The sequence below is a fragment of the Columba livia genome, chromosome 7, assembly GCF_036013475.1.
Source record: "Columba livia isolate bColLiv1 breed racing homer chromosome 7, bColLiv1.pat.W.v2, whole genome shotgun sequence".
Classification (NCBI taxonomy): domain Eukaryota; kingdom Metazoa; phylum Chordata; class Aves; order Columbiformes; family Columbidae; genus Columba; species Columba livia.
In genome coordinates, this window is record NC_088608.1 from 21,435,762 (window position 1) to 21,456,438 (window position 20,677).

At 41.9% G+C, this 20,677-nt stretch overlaps 1 protein-coding gene across 2 annotated transcripts in view; it reads left to right on the forward strand.

Annotated features, from left to right (window-relative positions):
* The window catches only part of GAD1 (glutamate decarboxylase 1), a 32,217-nt gene that overhangs the window by 5,662 nt on the left and 5,878 nt on the right, over positions 1-20,677 (forward strand). For both annotated transcript variants that reach the window (XM_065068677.1, NM_001315511.1), the window contains 11 exon segments: positions 2,889-3,047; positions 3,821-4,063; positions 6,611-6,701; positions 11,300-11,412; positions 12,797-12,912; positions 13,016-13,095; positions 13,300-13,354; positions 14,372-14,488; positions 14,649-14,713; positions 18,028-18,106; positions 19,695-19,844. In XM_065068677.1, coding sequence (XP_064924749.1) covers positions 2,889-3,047; positions 3,821-4,063; positions 6,611-6,701; positions 11,300-11,412; positions 12,797-12,912; positions 13,016-13,095; positions 13,300-13,354; positions 14,372-14,488; positions 14,649-14,713; positions 18,028-18,106; positions 19,695-19,844 — 1,268 coding nt within the window.

The following is a 20,677-nucleotide window of genomic DNA, read 5'->3' on the forward strand; positions in this document are numbered from 1 at the left end:
GTTGCCAAGTCACGCAGGCGGTGCTGAATCCCCCGGCCATGAAGGGAACCAGCATCTCCTGGAGCCGCCAGCGACGGGCACTGACCGACGGCCACGGCGTGGGCTGGGACCCGGCCGGGATGTCTCTGCCTCGGAAGATGAGGTCCCTGCAGGGCGGCGAGGCCGAGGTATGTTCACACCACTGCCTTGTGCGTGGCCTGTTGTGAAATAACGATGGACTTGTAGTCACGTTGCGGACAAAGAGTTCTCGCCGGTCTGGTCTTATTCGGCTTTTAAAAACTCGGTCTTTTAAAGTGCATCAACGAAAACACCTGTCAGTGGAGTACCTGCGGGAAGAAGCTGCTGCTGCTGGGAAAGGCTGCGCTCTCCGCTGCTACAGGAGAAGCAGCGCAGACGCTGTTTCATGCACCGCTACTTGCTGCATCTTTCCTACACCGACCTTACTTTTAAAGTAGGATACAGACGAAAGGTTTACTGTAATCATGCACTTCCCCCGGGCGTGGAAGGAGCCGTCGAAGCCAGGGTGCTGCGCTTCCCGGCAGCCCGGAACGCAGGTCGGCGCTGAGGACTGTCCCACTCCCTCCCGGGAGGAGAGCTCGGAGAGCAAGAGGGTGCGGCTGCTCCAAAGCAGCGGGCTCCCCCGCCCACCGGATGCTCCAGGTCCGTGAGATGCTGTCATGACCTGGGCGAATGACACGTTGTGTACAGCCAGATGATCTGATGCCGGGCGGCAGCAAGTTCCTGCCGTTTTGTTTTTTTTAATCTCCGCCCTCGAGCCGCCCGACGCGCGGCCGCGCAGCCCTGCGGGCACCTCGCTGACAGGCCCCGGGCGAAGCCGCTCCGAGCCCCAGCTGTTCCCCGCTGCCGGCTTCCAAACAAAATAACCGGGCCAGGGAGCCCCCGCAGGGAAGAACCGTCGCGAACTCGTTTGGGCAAGGACTGAGCTTCGTGTCCCCGGTGTGCTGTCACCGCCGCCGCCATGGCTCGGCTCTGGTTAGGACAGACACTTCAGCGAAGCCTCGGCCTCTCTGAGCCCGATGCCAGCCGAACGGGAGGTAATTGCAGCCTTTCTTGGTTATTAATTCGCTGCCCCCTCTTTCCTACCGGAGCCTCCGAGGGACGTGTGTCTGCACGCCGAGAAGAGCGGCAGTTGTGCAGCGGGGAGCACGGCTACCGGCGAAGCGCTGCCGTTCTTACAGACGTTTCTTCTCACGTAACTCTTCCACTGAGCATCGCCACCGAGAGCCTAGAAGAAAGACGAGTGGAAAAATAAAGCAAATCGAAGCCACAGGACCTGGGGAAAGAGGACCGCTGCGGGGTTCAGTCTAGACTGTCCCTGCTTTGGTATCCGCTGCTCCACCTACTGAGCAGGCGAATAGCACCTAGCTGTTGGAGGAGCTGGTGATGGCTGCAAGGACCGTTAAAAGCAGGAAAAAAAAATCAGTTATCGATCCTGAACAGCTACTCTTGACTTGTGCACAAAGAGGATTTCCCTTAAGTAGTTTTCCTTTCTCGTATAACTTGTATTCCTAAAAGCATCATAGAAAGAAAATAATGAGTAGAAGATCAGTATTAAAAGGCAAAACGTGAAGTGTTCACTGAAAGTATGGGCTTGACAAACCTGTCTGCCAACAGCCCTCTTGGAGGCTCGTTTGGGTGTCCGACTGATGCAGAAGGGGCTGCAGGACAGGGACTGCAGCCCCCTGGTCCTGCTCATGCTGCGGGGGGCCCGGCAGGAGGAAACCGTCGTCCCGGTTCGCCGGCGGGGCTCCAGAGAGCGTGAATGCATGGATAGAAAGCTGAGGGCACTGAAGGGAAGCGACGTCGAGGGACGTGGGTGAGCAAGTGACAGCGTTGGTGTTCCTCCCTGCAAAGTTCTCCTCCCTGGCGGATATCCCCAGACGCGACGAGCCTTGGTTTTAATTGTTACTTGTTTTAAAAGGAAAGAAAGAAAGGAAAAAGGAGGCTGGCGCTGCCGTACCATCTCCTCGCTGCAGCCTGGGAGGTCAAAATCCGATGTTTTTGTTAATAAGGACAAACCCAACACTTTGCTTGTTTTAGCGGGCATGGATTTAATGGATAAAATCCTGGAAATTAATTGTTTCTCCAGCCTTGATAAAGTCGATGGGTCTCATTACTAGCCACGGGCCCTGCGTGACGCCCACTGCCGTTAATTATTGGGGTTAGGGGATTTATTAATGCCGTTGCAGGTAACAACAGCAGTTGTGAGCGGGTCCTGGGCGCCAGGGCAGCGTCTCTGGTGAGAGCGGTGTTCCTGGAGACCCCGGAGGTGATTAGTGTTAGTAGCAAATCATCTTTTCAGGTGGAAAATCCGCAACTCCTAGACACGTGCCGGTACGTACTGACAACAGGAAAGTGGGGTTGATGAGTGCTACCGGAGTCTTTAGAGCTCTGGCGCTCTCAGGACAGCTGTTCCAGAATGTCTGCTTGTTCTCATGCCTTTTGTGCGTGAGAGCACCAGGAGGAGAACTAAAAGCGGCCCTGATTTTAATCATACATCATTGCCCCTGTCTGCTGGGTCCATAAACTTCGCCTGCAGGCTGAAATAGCATTGACTCATGCTGAACTCTCTTCCAGTGGCTGATTACTGAAGTGGAATCTGTCTGATCGACTTAATAAGAATTTACCACTGCACTAAATGACGAAAATTTAGTTTTTGCATGACTGGGTTTTTGCAGTTGATGGCATTTTGAGCTCTCCCTCCTGGAGGCAAATAATCCCCATAAATACTCTTGTTCCTGACCCCATTAGTCAGATCCAGAGCCAACACCACTTTGAACTGTTGTGTAGAGAGCTGCTTTAGATATTTCTAAACATGTTGGCAAGTGAGAAAACTCTGACCTGTGCACCTTGCAATAACAATGTAGGGTTCCTGCAAAGGACCAACAGCTTGGAAGACAAGGGCCGGATCGTCAGCTCCCTGAAGGAACGACAGTCCTCCAAGAACCTGCTGGCATGCGAGAACAGCGAGAAGGAATCCAGGTTCCGGCGCACGGAGACAGACTTCTCCAATTTGTATGCCAGAGGTAAATGCTCTTTATAGCTTCTGCTTGTTCCAGCTCGGGCACGTCCTTTACTAGTCTGACCTCGCCTCCCGTGAAAGTGCAGCCACGTTCAGACCGTGCTTTTGCTTGGTTGTTTTTGAAGGCGGTCCTGTGTGTGTGTTTGCTGAGAACCGCACTGGCAATGTGTACAAGTTTCCCGAAATGCAATTTTACTTACTTGGGGTTGATCCTCTGCAGCTCAGCTCCAGCGGTACTTCGGGGATAACTCCAGATCCAGCCTTCGGGAGGAGAGCAGTTTTTTTGTTTTTATTTCCTCCTCAGTAAAATAGCAATGAAACGGTTCGTGGTTGCTGGTACAGGGCCATTGACAATGAGACTGGGAAAGGGAAATCAATCCCGTCACGGGGTGGGGGCACGGAAGATTTGCAGAAAGGCAGGTGCGGGTTTGGGGTGCTCTTGGTCCCCGGGAGGTGAGTGCCCCCCACGGCGTTAGAGGTGGGTGCTCTTGGCCGGGGTGCCTCGGAGGTGCCCTCTCTGTTTCCGTGGGCGACCTGGGCTCGCCCTTCCTCACTGGGCGGGAGGGGCCGGGACCCCCGGGGGTAGCGGAGAGTATCACTCGCCGGGGAGCGAGGGGAGCGAGCGGGGCGGCTCGGGGCTGGGCGCCTGCCCCGCCACAGCAAGGCTGCGCCGGGACCACGGTTTCTGGGTCCTGGGGGTTGCTGCAGGTGGCCGGGTATGATTCATCTCCGCCTCTCGCTCCCAAAGCAGGCGCTGACGGCTGGTTTGCCCCACAGATTTGCTACCCGCCAAGAATGGCGAGGAGCAGACCATGCAGTTCCTGCTGGAGGTCGTGGACATCCTTCTCAACTACGTGAGGAAAACGTTTGACAGATCTACTAAAGTGCTGGACTTCCACCACCCACACCAGCTCTTGGAGGGCATGGAGGGCTTTAACCTGGAGCTCTCAGACAACCCCGAGTCTCTGGAGCAGATCCTGGTGGACTGCCGGGACACGCTGAAATACGGAGTGAGGACAGGTAGGTACTCGCACACTACTTGAAGAGTCCTTCCTGGGGCTTTTTTTCTGGTCCACGGTGAGGTGAGCAGGCTTGAGCCCACAGAGGTAAGTCCACACCCTCGACTCTGCCTCCCAGGAGGCTCCGCTCCAGGGCTGTCTGCGGGCGCTGGAAATGTCTCTGCTCAGAGACTTCAGTTATTGATGCTTCATTTGTCCCTGGCGAGCAGGTTCGATGCTGTTTGTGGAGCCCAGAAACAAGTTTTTAAGACGTAATCTCTTTCACTTGATGAAATGCGAGCTGTCTGTATCTCCAGGGAGCAATATCATTAGGTAAATGAGGGCATAAATGACACTGAATTTGCAGTTTTTCTTCTTTATGTTCACCAGACGTTTAATGAAAAAGAGACTGAAATCCTAGGAATCATCAATAAAGGAACCCTGTGGATTTCAGCCCGTTACCCAGGAGCCCTGCCTGTCCAGGTCCTTCTGAATCGGATAGAAATGCCCGCTTATAATCACTTTTACTGGGTGAACCATACCCAGGCTCTAGAGGAGACACTGTGCCCATTCGGACTGTTCGGCCTGAAGTGTTGTGTATCTGTATCAGCAGAAAGGTCGGCTGGCAATAAGCCCTTATTGCTGTCCGTACCCAAGCAGGTCAGGAACTAGAGCGATAAGGGAGCGTGCCTGCTCTCCTCAGTCCTGCACCAGCCCTGCAGAGCGCTGCCCGGCGAGCAGCCGGCTTCGGCTGGGCTCTTCATCCGACAGCCCCTGGCTGGGCAGCTGCGGGCAGTGGCTCCTGAAGGACGGGGCGCTGCTTCCTCCACTGTTTAGTTGTGCAGCTGGGAAAACCCAGCGCAGCACATTCAAGGAACAAAATCTTGCCAACAAATGTGGTGGTTAGCTTCCTCTATTTTCCCATTTACGTGGTGGTTTGATTTATTCAAGAATGCCAGAGGAATATTTTGATTTTGTGCCTTTATTCAAAGGGAAGCGTATTTCAAGCCCAGCCCCGTGGGTTGTTGAACAGGTGGTCAACAGCAAAGCAGGAGTCACTGTGGTGATGTGCTTACACCGTTATTCCGCTTTTGATTGCTCCGGGATTTCGAGCACTCTCTTCCGCTCACCCCAACCTCCCTTGGAGCTTTTGCGGGACCGGCAGTACCTTTCCTCGAGAGCTGAGATGCTGATCTCCGATCAGACACAAGCTCAGTTCAAAGCAGTACTTGGTGCAGCTTTAAAGAAGAGCTGCTCGGGCCGTGTGACGCTCCAGGACACCCACCCTGGCTTCCCGGGCTCCAGGGGCTCGCGCTCTCACTCCAGGTGACGCTCCCTTTTAAGCCAGAGGGGCTGAATCTGCAGCTCAGCCTGAGAAGTCCAAAGGCTTGCTAATAGCTTTAGGAGGCCAGTGAAATGTCTCTTAAATTAACATCCCAAACTGTGTGGTATGACAAGGGAGAGAAATGCCCATTTGCAAAGCAAATAGCTAAACCATGGTGATAGCTTTGGGCTACAGCCCTGAGCCGCTTCGCCTCCCTATTCCGCCGATTTCCGCGGCAGCCTCCTCTTCAGGGCGTGTGCGCACCACTGCAAAAAGGTTCCCGTTGACATTGCTCGGAGCAGAATCACATTTATTTCTTTATGTCATAAGATGCTGATGTTCCCTGTGTTGAGCTGAATGCGACATGACAGAGTCCCTCCGGGCGTCGAGCGCTGGCCCCCCCTCTCGGGCTGGGCTGTCCCCAGTGTGTTATCTGCGCGGCCTTTCCCAAGAGAGCAGAGATAAGGGCTAAATCATGACAACCTGACCTCAAAGTCCGTCATCGTTTGTTAGGAATTTAAACTATTCATGCTGGAAAAGTAGATCCCCAATAGCGGGGCTTATTGCTTATAAACGTTGGGTTGAAACACAGGATTATGATCGACTTCGGTTTGATAGCAAAGCCTATGCTTCTGAGGTGAACCCCGGCTTTTAAACAATATGGGGAAAACTCCCGTGTCGACGGGCTCTTGGGGCGCTCTCAGTCGCGAGGGGACGTTTCCTACCGAAACCCCGCGACACGACCCTCTGTGGCCGCGCAGGCTCCCCCGTACCCCTCCCTTCTGCCCGCAGCCTCCTGACAAGCGGGTGAGCCTTTCTCTCTTTCTCCATTCAAATACAAATGACCCCAGCACCTGCAGGTTGTTGCTGCCAAGTATCGCCCATGCCCACGCCCCCCGACCTCCACGGTGCTGTCAAGGAGGGGGCGGGGGGAAGCGGCGGGAACCGCCTCGGGAGATGTGCCGCTCTGAGTCCTTGCACAGGCTCGGCCGGCTCTGAGGTTCTCTTTTTTAATATAAACTTTAATGATTCTGCAGAGGACCTCCCTCCAAAGCTATTTTCCCAGTTTCTAACAAGACATCTGCGAACGTTGGTTGACGGTCTCCACATGAACTTTGAAAACTTTGCTGCAAGTGTGTTGTGAGTGTAAAACTGTGGTTTTGTCAGGATAGTTGAACAGTTTAAAACTGAAACCTGAAATACACCGGTGGAGTTGTTCTAAGTTGCTCTCAATTCTCTTTCCAGGTCACCCTCGCTTTTTCAATCAGCTGTCTACAGGACTGGACATCATTGGCTTGGCTGGGGAGTGGCTGACGTCAACTGCTAACACAAACATGTAAGCAGTGTCTTGTCAGCATCTGTGACTGGTGCTTAGAGGAGCTACCATGTATCATGGTACACATGTGTTGTCATAGACGTGTAGAATATTCTTCTTTAAAGACCAATTGCTGCATCTTCAATAACAGTGTCTCATATTTTTCCTAACGTGGCAGTAATACAATGAAAATAGTTACATAAAGCTAAACAGTTTTACATTTCTGTTTAACAGAAATGCAAATATCCCAGAGCACATGATAAGTAAAACATGCTGATTCTAATATAATAGCATGAAATGATTTTTCTTCTCTTGGACGCATCTTCTTTATTTTTTTTCCAATTTTCTTTTTTAAGCTTTGTCTCTAGATTGAATAATTGTGCAGCTACTTATATATTAACAGAAAATACAAAATATATGTAAAACTTCATTGTCTTTTCTCCTGCTGGCTTGGGGTACCACCTTCTCCTGTTCATGTGCTGGTAAAGAAGTGGGTTTTGAGTGATTTCAAAATGATTGAAAATGTGACAATGAAAATTAATTTGATAATGAAGGAATTAGTCTAAGATTTATTAAAGTTGTGTGTAAATAAACAAATGGAAGCATTAAAAGAGTAAAACTTTACATCTAGAACGTATTAATGAGGAAATTGTTCCTGATTTTTCTTGACCTCAAATTTAATGAAAACTAGATGTAAATGTGAGATACTATGTTGAATTCTTGCAACAGAGTGCAATTAATGAAAAAAGCCCCACCAAACAAAAAAAACCTTCTAGCTAGTTTTTATTTATATATTGATTTGTATTTGCTCAAAAATGTGAAGGGAGTCCAAATATATACATACATACATATATACACACACGCACACACACATACACATATATACAAATGTATATGGTTCAGTCCTGAATTGGATGTGTTTTAACTCTAAAGTTACCTGTTTTGGGTAGTTTGTTGCTAATTGGCAGAACACAGGAAATGCATCTGCTGATTGGAAAATGAACAATATTTTCACTGGCTTATCCATGAGTAAATGGTTCATTAAGTATAGCTGATTACTAGCAGCTCTATGTAGATTATGACCTGTGCCTGTTTTGTGATGTTAGCAATAAAGAAAAATATGTAAGACGCTCCAGCCAAAACCAGTCTGCTCTTCATAATCATCATCTTCTCAATTAGTTCTGTCTTTGCTAAAATGGTATGAGACTTTCAGATTTAAAAGCTGATTGGGAGGAAAACCCAGAAACATGCATCTTAATCATAAAACAAGTATTGAAAAGTGCTTTGAAGTGCCTTCATTTTTTTTCCCCACACCAAAATTAAAAGTGAAAAGAAACCTGATTACATTTCTAAAATAAAACTTTGCTTAAATATTATTTTTCTGTGACAAAAGATATTCCAGAGAGTGTCCCTTTTGCAAGCACCTTTTCCTTTGACTTAGTTATCCTTTTGTAATCAGTGAAATTGCACAACTCTGACAGGACATGCTAGAATTGAGCTCTGTGGCAGTATGATGAAATACTGGCATCATTATTCAGAGCATCACACTCATTCAGTTCTGAAAGAGTAACTTTTTTTTTTTAATGAGATTGCTTTTGCCTTTCTTTTTTTAATGTAAATTGTTAAATAGCTAGTTCTATACAACTAGTTTCTGATCCATTTATACTTTAAACAACAACGTATCCTGAAAATACTTCTCTGCAAGCGTGTAAATTGAGTATCTATTTGCTCATATGAGGTTTAGCAAATGCAAAATAATACATTGCTCTCTTTTTTTTTTTCAGAGAACGAAGGTCAATATTATATGCATTCAAATAACACAGTAATTGCAAGTAAAGTTAAAGCAAGGTGTTCGTAAAATATGATTCAAAGAACTGGCAGAAAAGTTTATTAAAAATAGCCAAATCATCTCTGGGCTCTGGAGAGCCTATCACTTGTTTTGAGCAGTGTTCCAGCACAGAAGAGCAGGTTCTGACCTTTAGCAGATACTGTTCTAACCTATTTCAGCTACACAAACATGTAACACACAAGAAACAGTAACACTGAATTATGGCAGGGAATGTTTTCTATTGCCATTTTTCCTTTTCCAATTATAAACAATACTTAAAGGCTTTATGAAGAGTTAAAAATACACGTTTTCTTTCACAAATGACTTTTGAGTAATCAAAACATCTGTACTCTTAAAATTTTAAGTTGTCATCAGGGAATGTTACTTAAATGTCACTGTGAAGATAACTTATTAAATTAAACTTAATAAGCTTCCCACATTGACTACGAAATAACGTCTCCATGTGCTATTCATAGCTCAATCACTAATCATAAGACTTTCAGAACGGAAATTTCAGAAGTTGCCATTACTTGTCCAGCTCTAGGGATCTGCAGTGGGGGACTTTTGCTCACCATGCAGCAGGCAGCTGAGGTTAGAAAGCAGTTTTATTATCTGGAAATTCTCTTTATGCCTGCTGTTAGCCAAAATGAGAGAGTTATATTGATATTGTCAGTATTACACATTTATGTTTATGAAAATGTAACACGGAAAAATGACGTAACGTGCTTTATATTTATTTTCGGAATGCTTTTTACATACTGGCAAAAGGGGAAAGAGGTAGGTAGAATGATTTGACCTGATAAAATTATTTGGCATTTAGGTGAGAGCAGAATTAAGCCAGCACTGGTCACTATCAAAAAACCTGTTATTTTGTTAGTAAAGAGCTGGGACTCATGACTGTTTTAGTTAGTTCATAAAAATACCTGTAAATGTTGTAACTGTATGAAAAATGGCATTGGCTTTTTTAATCAGGAGATTGACTCTCAAGTCAGACAGTTCCTTCCAAACCGTATACATTTTCTGCGTTTAACTGGATTTTTCAAAATCATTTAACTTTAAAACAAATAAGTTGGAGTGAACTTTGGCAATATGTGATTTAAAAAAAAAAAAATCATAGTCATCATCTAACATATCTGCATTTGCCTTATTGTTTATAATAATCTGCAGTCTTATTTGTCAGTCTTTGGAGACTCAGAAATTAAACACATAATAAAATAAATATATGCTATTTTACTTTTGGTTTTACTTTGTGAACACTTGATATTTTATATACAAAAAACTTTCTTAATATTTTGGGTTTTTTTCTGTACAAGCCTTTAAGTCTTCTGGGTAGCATGTAGAGATCAGTGCGTAAGGTCTTAGGACAAAATTCGAAAGGTGCTTAAAGTGATGGAAAAAAATCACTTTGACTTAAACATACCTTGTAGTAGACTACAGTGATTTATACACTGCTGAGTTCCTGTTGAATTCAGTTTGTCGTTCTACCTAAATAAAGAATGGAATATATCCTAGACAAAAAAAAACCACCCCAACACTGTTAGCAGACACCAAGTGGTTTGTTAGTTTTGTCTCTCTGTAAATATTGGCAGGACCTAATCTTCAGATCAATGGTCAGCTGTCTGTCTCTGACAGTTCTAGTGATAAGGAAAGCAAAATAAGCAGTATTTTGGCTTCTGAAAACAGCAATTACAACAGTTAAATTACAAATGCTGTTTAATCTTAAAGGGATGTCTTAAAAATAGTTGTGGTGTTTCTTCAATAGACTAAGGACACATAAAGATTGTATTAAAAAAATAATATTTTAACTAACCAGTGTAGCTGTAAATAAAAGACAATCTTTTCAGACACATGTTCCCTTCCTCATACTGCACGTCTCCTTAAAGTTTGCCATACCTACTCTCAAAATATCATTTTAATATTAGAGAGACAACACACATTTTGGCAAAATTATTCAAGTGGAAGACATCAGATCCAAAGTGTCAGGGTGTCATTCTTATAGATTCATTTGGAAATCATAGGTTGATTGTTTAGTTTCTTTCTGCCTTTTTTTTTTTTTCTTTCTTGACATACACAGCAAGCAGTTTGTTTACAGCAGTAGCAATTTATCCATGTACCTTGATCACCAAAAATGGTTGAATGGCTGTCACTTCTTATCCATATATTTGATTGTGACATAAGGGCATTCCAGACTATGCAATGGTTTTGCTTTCTTTAACTGGATACAATAGTTGACTGCTCACTTGTTTTTTGTAATTGGTAATTAGAAAATCATCATTTATAATTACTCTTGACAGTTATTGATCTCATGGTATTGTAGAATAAGTTGTCCTTGGAGATCATCAACAGAATAAATCCACATAATTAATTGCATTTAGACTTTGAAGCCTTTGCTCAATACTTCCAATTATGGTTGTGTTTAGGTCAGTGAAGTTCACTGTTTTCATAAGGATTTGGCAATATGTTATTTCACAAGTGTGAAATTGGCACTTCAGGAAAAAAATGTTTTACAGTACAATCTTGTACAGCACTCCGCAGCATTATGCTGGTGGGCACTGGGTCTTATGGTGGTTGCAAAAGAGCTAATACTGCAGTCTTTATTGACCAATATTTCCAGTGTTGTCTTCCTGAGGATTTTTGCTTGGGTAAAGTTTGCAATATCAGAATCTCAATTTACAGGAAAAGTTTTAGGATTATTAAGCATTTTTGCAAATAATCATAGACTTAGAATTTACTGTTTTTAGGATCTGTATTTGATCTTGGTTGGTTGTGTTTGTTTGCTTTATCCATGCAGGTTTACCTATGAAATTGCCCCTGTTTTTGTCCTCATGGAACAAATAACACTTCGAAAGATGAGAGAGATTATTGGATGGTCAAATAAAGATGGTGATGGAATATTCTCACCTGGTGAGTCAGTCTTCTCTGTTTTGATGGTTTGACTGAAACTTCAAAAGTTAAAATAAACATAAACTGCACCTGAATTTCCACAATATCTGCAACACAATGCATCAGATATTTAGAAGGAGGAATTTCCCATGTGAAGTACATGCTTTGTTTAAGCATCCCACAGAGAATTTGGGGAAAAAATATCTTTGAGTATGGCTATGTATCATGGATGACTAACATTTAAAACCTGAGCTCTGTGACATAGCTGGGGACGCTTTCTGCACTTTATTTCTGGGGGTGCTGAGCAAGCACAACTCCTGTTGACCGATAGCTCTTGAGAATCATACACTGACTTTTTTGATCAGTGAAGATTTGAGCTCACAGTCAGAAAAAAGCAGTTGCCTGTCACTTTCTGGGACTTATTATTCGGGACACAATCTGGCTGAATTCACCAGTATGATTCTGAAGATGAAGTGTCATCCCACTAAAGTAATATAAAGGCTGTCAGCAGTGCCAGAAAAAGACTGGTAAACCATGTGGAAGTCCTGGGCCAATGTGTAGACAACATGGGGGTCCAGCAAAACTCCAGATTTCTGGGTTTGGGGTGTGGGGAACACCATCTTGTTTTGGAGGGTGAAGGACAATTCCACCTCCTTCTGGAGCAGCCCATATACAATCCAGGAATGCACACTTGCTTGGTCTCCAGGCCCATCTAGAAATATATAGATCTTTTTCAGTGCTCTTGTTGATGAAGAAATATTAGAGGAAAAAGTTATCCTAGACTTGGTGGATGAAATGCAAATTACTAGATTTTGCGGTCTGCATTGTAGAAGTGAGCTAACTGTCCTGGGCTCTTTTTAGCAGTAAACCAAGAGAAAAAGGAGCTTTCCCTCAATTCACATTCTACCAAAGTAAGTGTCAGAACATATTAGCTGAATCATAGCCTGCAAAGTGTCTCTTTCCATTAACTGACTATAAGGAAGCTTAGAATAACTAGCTCTGCAGTAGAAATCTGCCTTTCAGGCATCTACTTCTATATCTACAATGAGATGGGATAAATCCATCCAGTATGCGATCTTTCTTCAGTTTCTCAATTTGATAAGTTCCTGTTATTCTTTCTAAAAAAAGTTGTCATCCAAAAGCGGCACAAGAAAAGCTGAATTTTTTAGGAATGTGTTACAAATGTTAACAATTGAAAGAGATGATGGATAGAAATTCTAACCATCAGTGTGACTTTCTAGAGGGTCTGTCCCTATGCTGTTTAGACAGATGACCATGCATTTCAGAGATATATTTCTTTTCACTACCAATTTCCCTGGCATACTACAAATGAGACTTGTATGTCTAATAAGCATTTTTTCCTCATTGTTGCTATTTTATTATTCATTCATTTATTCATTCACAGGAGGAGCTATCTCCAACATGTACAGCATAATGGCTGCACGCTACAAGTATTTCCCTGAAGTCAAAACCAAAGGCATGGCTGCAGTTCCTAAACTGGTTCTCTTTACCTCAGAACATGTGAGCTTAATATGCTGCCAATTCTTATTTTATTGATGTATGTTGTGAAGATGTTTCATCATTAAACAACCACTCCACTAAATGTGCATATGTTTTGCTGCAGAGTCACTACTCAATAAAGAAAGCTGGTGCTGCACTTGGATTTGGAACAGACAACGTGATTTTGATAAAATGCAATGAAAGGTAGGATGAATGCTAAGGTTTTGATATATTAAATGCGTTCAGCTGTTAAATTTGTTGTATTGTGCTTAAGAACTGGTCCGGTACAGTGTGTCAAGTCGCTAATGGCCTGTTGAGAAAATCCTATTAGATTATTTCAACTGTAGCTACTATTTTCATGTGCACTCTTTAATTTTCTCTGTCTTTCTATTTCTACAATAATTGCAGAGGCAAAATAATACCAGCTGATTTGGAGGCAAAAATTCTGGAAGCAAAACAAAAGGTTTGTGTTTTTAAAAATTAGTGCTTAAATGCTTGGCTTAGTAAAATTAGCTCTTCCTTTGAAAGCTGAAGGTTAACATTATAATGATAAAATTTTTTAATAATATTTTCAGCTGCTTAATTTTACATTCGTATGTTGTTTAGGGAATGATCTATATGCCTTGCTAAGTTTCCCATTTACTGTTTAAAAAAAATATTTTTAACTCTTGAACCATATGTGTATTTTAAGACTTAAAGATAGCTTTCTGTTTGGAAATACGTGGAAAAAATATGAAAAAATGAAACTAAATGTACTTTTATCCCAACCAAAGTTTAGCCAAAACCGTCAAAAATTCTTTTGAAGTTTAGTCCTAAAATTCCCATAGATTTCAAGGCTTAAACATCAGTAAATACAGCCAGTAAGTTTAATTTTTTGAGTCATTCATTATTATTTCTTGAATCAATGCAATGAAAAATTCATTAATTTTGTATAAAACCGCTAGAGTTAGAGCAATGAAGATTATTATTTTAAACATTTATGAACTTCATTGCATATGGCCACTTTATGAAATTGTGCTTCACATTTATTTAATGTAAGTAAAAAATGTTTCATTTTGATCTGATAGTTCCACATTTATTGCTTCTGGTTTGTATTGCTTTGTTCTGTTTATCAGTAGGTAAAGACTAAAGGAACAACTTCGAGCCTTCAAATCACAAACCGCGATTAATTAAATTTCCTTTATACTGAAGTAAACATTTCAACATTACTTGCCAGTCTTATACAAGGATGTTTGAATTTCCTCACTGAAAGAGATTAGACAAAATAATATTCTTTACCTTTGAGTAGTAGATCTTGTGAAGTTAGAGTACAATAAAACCAGAGTTATTTCATATTACATGTACAATTTGTTAGTTTCTGTTGTTGCTTGTATGTACCTTTCGCATGAGAAGAAAAACATGTTTAGTCTGGAAAATGGGATAGCAATGTTTCTAAAATGTTTTTCACATTTTGTATTTAATATTTCTATTTTTATTGTAGGGATACATTCCTCTCTTTGTAAATGCAACTGCAGGAACAACAGTATATGGAGCCTTTGATCCAATACAGGAGATTGCAGATATATGTGAAAAATACAACCTCTGGCTCCACGTAGATGTGAGTAACTAAATGAATTGCAATTATTCAGGCAAAAGAGCATTTCTGTTTACACATTTTGTCTTGTATTATAAGTTTTATTACTAGATCCTGAGTAAATTAAAATATATAATAAGGTTTTCTAAAACAATGAGTCTTCTCCTTTTTCTGTCTCTTTCAGGCTGCCTGGGGAGGTGGACTCTTAATGTCCCGAAAGCATCGTCATAAGTTGAATGGAATAGAAAGGTACTACAGAGCGCTTATTTGTAATGCTGTTATTAAAGTGCTTTCATAAGGTACACAACACTTCACAAATTCATGAAAAGATGAATTTTTTGCATTACAGAAGAAGAAAACAGTGATGTACAGCTGAGTGAAACAAAAGTTTTCAGCAGATTTGAAGCAGACAAGGATATTGCTTGGCAATAAGGAAGGGAAATTATTCTGTGCATAGATTTGAAGGGACCATAAGTCGGGGAATGGGTAAAGGAGGATTTGAGGAAAAAACAAAGTGTGAGAGCTAGACAGTCTCTGAAATGTAGGGCTTTGAGAACAACAGTGAGAGAAAAAAGGAATCCAGAGAAGGTGTTTGAGCATGAATACCTGTGGTGGGAAGCCATGACATAGTGGGAATTTGTAGAGATTCCCTCCTGAAAGATGTGTGCAGTTATTTCCAGAAAAGGAGGAGTATATGTGCTGCCTGAAAATGAGTGTTCTGTAAATGAAAGTTTATGAATAGATATAGATATATATGTTTACTTTCATCTAGCTTATATGTACACACGCATATAAATACATATGTGTTTACAACAAAGAGAGGAACACATGGTAGAGACTGAATTACCAGCAATTTTTAGGGGCAAATTTCAGTATCTATAAGGCTGGAAAGGACTATGATAGCACAGGACTGGTACAGTTCTGTGATGCCAGCTGAGACTGAGGGAACTTACAGGGAGGGCAGAAAAGAGTCAGTTACTGCCTCTCAGGGTAAAGGGACATATGAGCTGGTGCCATGGGGGGATTGTATGAAACAAGCAGGAAGCTCTTCTGGAGGAGGCCAGAGTGAAGTCCAAAGAATGTGTCTACCTCCAAGCACATAACCCAGGTTACCAGGATGCCCACTGAGAACAGAAGCCAGCTTGTATTAAACAATTAATTGAACCAAGTTTAAAAAGGCAAAGCATTTGTGTTGGAAGTGATAGCAGAGTGAGAGCATGACTGTCCCCCAGCCATTAGGGTTCAGACTCAGGAGTAGTCCCATGTGTAGTCTTCGGCATAGATGTTCCTATAACCAATGATGACAAGGCTGTAGTCTGTAGCAGATGCAGTGTTTATAACCCCATAGGTGTGTTTGTCGCTAGATTTCCTCTGAAACTGCTCTGTCATAAAAGGCTACACATCTGTATAGAAATCAGAAAAGCAATGACAACCCAGAAACACAGGATCTTTCCCACCACTGCAGATATCAGCCACCAGGGAAGGAAAAAATATTTGAAACAAACTCTACCCATGAACTCTCAAATTAGCACCAAATTGCTTCCTTGAGTCAACTGTGCTGAAAGTGGGCACTATGTAAAGGCGTAAAATGAGAGCAGTGAGCAATGCCCTTCCTTAGGGAATGCAAACTTTCCTGGTGGTTGGCATCTCATACAGTAAATGAAGAACATGTACAAGGTAAAGAATAATGTACAGAAGGACTGGTAGGGAAACCATGTGGAGCCTTCTGTTGCAGGGACAGCAGTGTGTGGTGTGACAGGAGTACTCTGAGCTGATAGAATCACAGCAACCTCTGCCCAATTCAATTTGCAAGTCACTCATGTTACGGCAGCGTATCTGAGGTCAGCATTGTAAAATAATTCCCTTAAGCTACACAGGTTTGGTCACAGTAGTTTGTCACATGTCTCTTGACCTGTGATCAACCCAGAGGTGCTAATTAAGACCATAATCTTAAGCAAATACAGAAAGCAGCAGGCCACAAAGCATGATATGATTTATTTTCTAGTTAGCTATACGGATCTTCAAACATGGGAGGGAGCCCATGTGTGCTGCGTGATTGCCTGTCACGGGCCCCAGCTGGGGTCTGGTGTGAATGCTGGGGCCAGGCCAGGCCTGCCCGGGGATGTGGGGGTGTGTGGGGACTGGCAGCTGCCGTGGGGCTGAGTTGGCATCGCCTGGGGTGGAAGAGCTTCTGTCTGGCTGTGCAGGGTGGAGAGCAATATCTTCATGTTGAAATAAACCAAATGTTCCTTGTGGAAACTACTTGAAATTATCATTATTTGGAACCCTGAAAGTTAAATAAATGTGCTAAACTGAAACTATAGCACCCTCAAAAGGAAACGAGCTGTTATATAATTCTTGTTTCTTGACTATTCCATCTGAGTTACCAGTGATTTTTTTTTTTTGAAGATAATTGCCTCCTAGTCCTGAGCTATATACCTGCTGGTTTGCACTGCCTAAGCGGGAGATTTTAGAGGGATGGTGAGCTGCCCAGGAACAGCACAGGCTGCACCGTTCCTTTGGCTGAGCAGTGCTATGGTCTACTTAGTGCAGACAGAGGTTGGGATCATATATGGAATCTTTATGAAATTAGTGGTTCCTCAGACTGGAGTGGAGAAGTCATTGTGTTGCTCCAAACAGAGGAGCTGTGGTTGTGCGTCTGTCCTCTGAGAGCAGGGTGCAGAAGAGGAGGAAATACCTTTGAATTTTCTTTCAGCTACTTTGTAAGAACATGTGCATAGTCTGTGAAATATGATTATACACTTTCCTTCTCTGGAACACACAGTGAATCAAGGAGACATTTGGTAAGTAATTACTTAGGGTGAAGAGATCAACGGATGTGCAAGGTTGGCACATTTATTTCAACATTGACTTTAACCTGTCTAGGATAGTATGTTAAAAACCTGGAACATCTCATTTGTTTAACTAGTAAATTAGGTGATCTTGTGCAGCTACCTGTGCTTACACATAAAAAGTTTTAAGCTCACTTACAAAACAGTAGGATTATGATGTAAAGTTTTACAGCCTTTTAACAGTCCATGGGCTTAGCAAGCTTGTCCAGAAAAGGCTTCTTGTGGCTCTAACTGGAAAGGCAGGTAAGCGTAAGGAGTCTCTTTTCCAGCAGCTGCTCAGTAAAGAACTGTATTGCCCCAGAATTCATATTATTCCTTTAATTCTCTGACACCTCCCCCAGTCAGTAACTTGAGTTGATATAACCTGTCAAACTGTTTTTGTTAGTTTTGTTAGTGCTACTTATAGAAGTGGAGTCTTCTGGGGATGAAGTTACTGTATCAGCTAATCAGCATAGTCTGATACCAGTGAGCTGGTATTAGTAATAATATAAACTAATCAGAAGTCTGGCATTGCAATGCTAACACACAAAAAAATAATTTCCTGGACAATATAGCTGGGAAAGAAGACACTTTTGAAACAGTAGTAATACCCAGAGAAATCATCGTGGGCAAAACTCTGTACATTTCCAGCTGAAAGCAGAAAACAAAGGTGGCTGCTTCAGATTAAGTTTCTATTTTGCAGATCTATGTGAATGTGTAATTTTTTTGCAGAGCCAACTCCGTCACCTGGAATCCACACAAGATGATGGGAGTGTTGTTACAGTGTTCTGCTATTCTTGTCCGGGAGAAGGTCTGCCTTATATTTCATAATTAAGCAGTTAAAAAAATATATAAATATCAAGCCCTACTTTTTAAGATGGTAGTGCAAAATCCATTCCATTTCAATACTTCTTTTGGAAGGAATAATTGTGTAGATCTACAACGAAGTTGTTTTCTGGCTTTGTTTGTTTTGGGTTTTTTTTTTTGAAAGCTGTAGACTTACTACAGGTTGGATCTTTAGCTGTTGAATCTTTGTATATTCTAATAACAACACTAGGGTCGTGCTAATTCACTTCAACTGAGCATCTGCCCCTTTGTTTCTATGATATACTGAACATACACCCTTGGTCTAATTAATGGGTCGCAGTCTGAACTGCTTAAATATAAAGCAAGTTTCTTACCTTACACAGTGGTTTTAAAGTTTCTCAGTTCTGTTGAAAGGAAGCCATGCTGCTTTTATTATGACTCCCTATGTATTTTAGGCCTTCTTCTAGAGTCTTCATTGTTATCAATAAAAGCAAGACCAGCATCTTAATTCTTTAAAGTGATGTGAATTTTCCTTACATTATTTTAAAAAATGTCACGTTATCTGTGGATAGGACTGATTTTATTGTTTACTAATTTCTGACATGTCAATTGCTACTAGAAGAGGTTGGTTGAAGAAGTGGTCCCTGCGCATAGAACTGGGATGTAGGAGTTGTGGGTGCCAGCCCTAGGTCTGCCATTGCTCTTCCAGGTGGCCCATCTCAAAACTGAAGACAGCAGCATTTATTTCCCTTTATAAAACATTTTGACTTCTATTGAAAGGAAGCAGTAGCCATTATTTAGTGGCATGCATACTTATCATGCTAACTAGTGCAGGATTTTGGCAGCATTTTTTATGCTCTATATGAGAACTTCGTTTTTTTTGTATTTGTCAGATATTTCAGTGTCTTTGAGCATCTTCAGAGGACCACTAATGAACTCTAAAGGAGATACAAGGCATTTTAGAAATGTCGCATGTGTAAGACTACTGTGTAACACACAGAAATTTGCTCCTCTGTGTTTTCCTCAAAGATGTTTACCAGTGATCTGTAGGTTTCTAGGTTTCTGTTGGTCTGCAAGCAAAAATGTCTGGTTTAGATCATTTGTACTTACACTTATCTCTCATGTTAACTGTCAAAAAGCTGGATGATATATAGAGTTGAAACCTTCAATTACACTTTTTTTTCAATTTCTCTTTCTACCTGCTGCACTGAGAGAGCACAGTGTGTAATTCTAGTGTGTAATTTAACACATCAAACATTTAAGTCTTAAGAACATAGCCTTACAAGGTGAGGTGGACAAAGTTAGTATCAAAAACTAAGAAGCCAAATTAAACTGATGTTTTTTCAGGTATGGGTATGTGGGTTTGTAGGACCATATGACTACCAAGAAACTCTTAAGAGAACCATCTTAGCCTTTGAAATTATTTTTCTGGTCCCGGTTTATAAAACAAGGTCAATATTTTATAATTTGGCCCATTAAAGAACAATTCTTCTGTATATATTTGAAATAAGTTTTTTTATATGTTATTAATGCATAGAGTTTCATATGCATATATGCCATATAAGTCAAATAAGTACATTTTTTCATTACAGGGTATACTTCAAGGCTGCAATCAAATGTGTGCAGGCTATCTCTTCCAACAAGACAAACAGTATGATGTATCCTACGACACCGGAGATAAGGCAATACAGTGTGGTCGACATGTGGACATTTTCAAATTCTGGTTGATGTGGAAGGCAAAGGTAAATAATGAACGGTCACCTCAAAAAACAGAAATGTATTTATTTAAAATTCTCATGTAATGGAACACTTTTTAAAAACATAAATGTTTGTGTAATTACAATCTCTAAACACAAAGGTATCTGAGTATTAAGTCAAAAAAGAGCCATTTTAGTTGTAGAACAATGTTAGCATCAATAAATTCAGATGGAAATTAAAAGAAAGGTTTAAGTCACAGGATGAGTCCAGTGAGGGCAAGACACCAAAATGGTGTTTTGTTGTGCTTCTATGCACTTACGTATGTATTTTACAACAGATTACTTGCAGTAGCAGCAGAATAGACTTGATGACTTATAAGGGTCCTTTGAACATCGTGTTTTAATGCATAGATTATATAAGCATCTTTGAAAATAAAGCCTTTTTCTTAAAAATCCTTGCCCAACCGATGATTTAACAGTCGATTCCCTGGCACCACTGTGGTATGCCTGGATGGCTGAATTTAAGCATGGGCTTATGTGCAGGCTTACGTGTTCACAAGATGAGGATCCCTGTAGTCAAGAAAACACATTTCATTTGTATTTCTTTATCTGGAGTTATCTTATTGCTATTCTTCTTGCTCCTCTGCTGACAAAATGGCAATTCAGTTGGGTAACCTGTCCACAGTTTACTATTTTTTTAATAAAACTGAGATGAAGTCTAATGGCAAAATGTAAAATCATAAAACAGTGTTCAGTCTGTGTGAGCGTTAAACAGCAATAGTAAATAACATGCAATGATAAAAGATGTTTTCTTGTAGATTTCCTCGATATTGAGGTTTGAGGGAAGAAAGTAACAGAACTTCAGATGCAGAGTTACT